Source organism: Elephas maximus, chromosome 3 (assembly GCF_024166365.1).
Source record: "Elephas maximus indicus isolate mEleMax1 chromosome 3, mEleMax1 primary haplotype, whole genome shotgun sequence".
NCBI classification, from domain to species: domain Eukaryota; kingdom Metazoa; phylum Chordata; class Mammalia; order Proboscidea; family Elephantidae; genus Elephas; species Elephas maximus.
This window is the reverse complement of record NC_064821.1, coordinates 14,570,066-14,571,644: the sequence shown is the minus strand read 5'-3', so window position 1 is coordinate 14,571,644 and position 1,579 is coordinate 14,570,066. Positions and strand designations below refer to the sequence as shown.

The window sequence follows — 1,579 nt, the reverse complement described above, 5'->3', positions numbered from 1 at the left end:
CTAGGAAAGCTGGCTAAAGAAAGAACTTTATGGACAGCATATAGGAAAAAAGAGTCAAAAGGATTTACTTAGGAAAGAGTTGAGGAAAAATGGTAAAATAACAAATAGAAAGCAAATCATAGTTGCTTTGGGATTGGAAGAAATGATGCATGTCTTTTGAGGAAGAAAAAAGAATCAGGATATTTAAATTCATGACATTTGGTTTGGGGACCATAAAGTCCATTTAGCCCTGAGGCCAGTGGCTATCATCATGCACAAGAGGTTGCCCTACAAAGAAGCCGTCTCAGGAATCCCTTCATATCCTTATTCCTTAGGCTGTATATGAAGGGATTCAGCATGGGTGTGACCACAGTGTACATCACTGAGGCAATAGAGATTCTCTGGGAAGCATGGATCACAGTAGAACTGAGGAAGACCCCAAGGCCTGTTCCATAGAACAAGGAGACCACAGAGAGGTGAGACCCACAAGTGGAAAATGCCTTATACCTGGCCCCAACAGAGGATATCCTCATCAAATTGGAGACAATCTGAGAATAAGAGAAGAGGGTCCCTGAGAGGGGAAACACAACTAGCAGAACAGTCAACACACACAAACAGATGTTATTGATGAGTGTATCTGAGCAGGCCAATTTGATAATCTGAGCCAGTTCACAGAAGAAATGAGGAATTTCAGTGCCTATACAGAAGTTCAACCGTGTTATCAGTAGAATATGAAGCAGAGAGGCCCAGAAAATGATGACCCAAGACATCAAAACCAACAAGACACAGAGCCAGGGCTTCATGATGACTGTATAGTGCAGAGGGTGACAGATGGCCACAAACCGGTCATAAGCCATCAAGGACAGGATAAAATTGTCCAGTCCAGCAAATATCATGAAGAAATACACCTGAGTGAGGCATCCTATATAGGAAATGACTTTACTCTGTGTCTGAATGTTTACCAGCATCTTTGGGACCGTGGTGGTGATGAAACAGATGTCAACAAAAGACAGGTTGGAGAGGAAGAAGTACATGGGGGTGTGGAGGTGGGGGTCAGAGCTGACGGCCAGAATGATGAACAGGTTCCCAAGGACAGTGACCAGGTACATGGACAGGAAGAGTCCAAAGAAGAGGGGCTGAAGTTCAGAATCCTCTGAAAGGCCCAACAAGAAGAATTCTGAAAATTTTGTTTGATTTTCTGCTTCCATGTAGGTAGTGTGTAGGCTGGAGAAGGTAAAAAGCAACATTCAGTGAACTGTCAACTAGCATCTCAGCTAGTCATCACCTTTACAATACCAGCTGTATTGTGTTATTGAGTCCTTCCAATGATAGTGACTCTCTCAGTCACAGGTAGCACTTTTCTATTTTAAATGTGTATAATTATTTAGACACTTTAGCAAAAATCTCTCTCTTTTTGGCTTCTGTTCACTGGTTCTAATTTTCCTACCTGTATCTATATACATAAACCAATTTCTTCTTTCACATGACTCTTCCAAGCTAATTGAAAACACTTTATGTGACTCTCAAGTATGTACTTTTCCATGACAATCCCCATACCTCCTTCATTCTGGTAGCTCTATGTCAGTGAATAAAGGTCATC

At 41.7% G+C, this 1,579-nt stretch overlaps 1 protein-coding gene across 1 annotated transcript; it reads right to left on the bottom strand.

The window, feature by feature from the left end:
• Positions 1-248: 248 nt before the first annotated feature.
• On the bottom strand, positions 249-1,187 carry LOC126070882 (olfactory receptor 7D4-like). The gene has a single exon (XM_049875219.1). The coding sequence runs from the start codon at positions 1,185-1,187 to the stop codon at positions 249-251; it is 939 nt and encodes a 312-aa protein (XP_049731176.1).
• Positions 1,188-1,579: the final 392 nt, after the last annotated feature.

Coding starts and splice junctions, on each gene's coding strand:
- LOC126070882 (XM_049875219.1), bottom strand. CDS start 1,187: ATGGAAGCAGAAAATCAAACAAAATTTTCAGAATTCTTCTTGTTGGGC.